Raw genomic sequence first — 1587 nt, 5'->3', positions numbered from 1 at the left:
GTCAGCTCTGTCCCTCCTCACCCCGTCCGGAGAGCAGTTCCCAAACGAGCACTGCATCCTCGGCTCATTATCAGACGTCATTCCAAAGAAAGGCTACCTATTCAGGCTTGTAAATCAGCACTCAAAGAGCCAGCACCTCTGCAGAAAAAAAAAAAAAGAGATAAAAATTAAAAAATAGGGGGACTGTGAGATATTTGGTTGAGGAGAGGGGCCAACGCACTGAGATCTGGCTGCTGGTGTGAAAAGAGGACACAGCCCACCCCAGCCCCTGAGATTTCCAGTTGCTGCAGTGTCCAGGGAAATGGCAGCATAACAGAGAGGGGAACGGGCAGAGGGAAGGGTAGAGTGGATTTCTGTATCTTCACCAACATCTCAGTGTCCAGGACAGGTTAACCTGAGCTTGCGTGCTTCAGAGAGCCTGTCCCTCTAGGGCCCCCGTCAGCTTCTCTTCATCCATTTGCTTCTGCTGCTGGTGGATCCGGGCATAGGAAATGGCATCTCCCCTGCAGAGAGACAGGACGGCGTGGGGACGTGAGCTCCGGGTGCCCACCATGGTGGGTAAGCACCTGGCACAGAGATCTCTCAACTGGGGCCAGGGCCTCTCCGTGCCGCGGGATGCCAGGAGTGAAACGAGACTTGCTGGCGCTCGCCCACCCCACCAAAGCCGCTCACCACCCCCAGAGCTGAGCCCACCCATCCAACAGCTGTGGAAAGAGGACTGGGACCCACAGGGCAACCTAGACTGAGCTCCCAAGGAAAAGCTCAGAGCTTCAGCAGACCCTAGGACCTTCCCTCCCAGGGATTTGAGATGATGGCAGGGAGATGTGCTCCGGCAGCATTTACACTTGAAAGCGTGGCTAGTACAAGAGGAAAGCATAGCCTCCGGGGGGCAAATGGGGGCGAGGGCTGGAGGTCCACCTTCCCCTTCCCTCCCCTGCACAAGCAGACAGATCTCTCTTACTTTTTGCCAAGCGCCGACAGGCCATAAAGGACTCCGGTGGCAAATGCAATGGCATTTCCAAAGAGCGTGGTCAGCGTCAGGCTGAGCATGACCGGGAATACAGCCATCCTGGAAGACAGAGGCAGCCCTCAAAGCCGGGCTCCGCTCAGCGCGCGATGCGGGGATGCTCGTCCACCGCAGCGTGCCCGTGTGCATCCCAACGCGGTCCCCGGGGAGGCTTCAGTGCCGCAACACACCCACACGCCCAACGTCCCACCACCCAGCCCCGGGCGCATCCTCACCCGCAGTAGAAAGCGGCTTTCTGCCAGGGCCGCAGCTTGTCCGCCCTCGCAGAGATGGCGTTCGCAAACTCGATAAACTGGCAGCAGAAAGGGGCTTCGCACAGGAACAGGACGAAGGCGTTGAGCCTCCAGATAGAGCAAACCAGAGTTAATCCTGCCTGCGTGGCCCGGAGCAAGGGTCAGCAATGCTCCCATGGCCAACGGCAGGCAAAAGGGAACGGCAGGGCTGGACCCCACTGCGCTCCTTCCCTCCTTCTTGATAATTCCCAAACCCTGGTGCCCCAGACTTATTTGGATAAGGGTATCCTGGTATTTACCTAAAAAGGGGTGGGGAAGGGGGTAGGG

The 1587-nt window shown here is 58.0% G+C and overlaps 1 protein-coding gene across 1 annotated transcript in view; it reads right to left on the bottom strand.

Annotated features, from left to right (window-relative positions):
* Window positions 1–287: 287 nt before the first annotated feature.
* CACFD1 (calcium channel flower domain containing 1) overlaps window positions 288–1587 on the bottom strand; it is a gene marked incomplete at its 5' end in the record, with an annotated part of 6225 nt that continues 4925 nt past the window's right edge. Inside the window, 3 exons of the mRNA XM_010284662.1 lie at window positions 288–503; window positions 962–1069; window positions 1243–1368. Of these exons, the coding sequence (XP_010282964.1) occupies window positions 410–503; window positions 962–1069; window positions 1243–1368 (328 nt within the window). The remainder of the gene's footprint in view (window positions 504–961; window positions 1070–1242; window positions 1369–1587) is intronic.

Source organism: Phaethon lepturus, unplaced genomic scaffold (assembly GCF_000687285.1).
Source record: "Phaethon lepturus isolate BGI_N335 unplaced genomic scaffold, ASM68728v1 scaffold33573, whole genome shotgun sequence".
Lineage (NCBI taxonomy): Eukaryota > Metazoa > Chordata > Aves > Phaethontiformes > Phaethontidae > Phaethon > Phaethon lepturus.
Note: the sequence above shows the minus strand (reverse complement) of the source record. Positions and strands in the feature narration are given on the sequence as shown.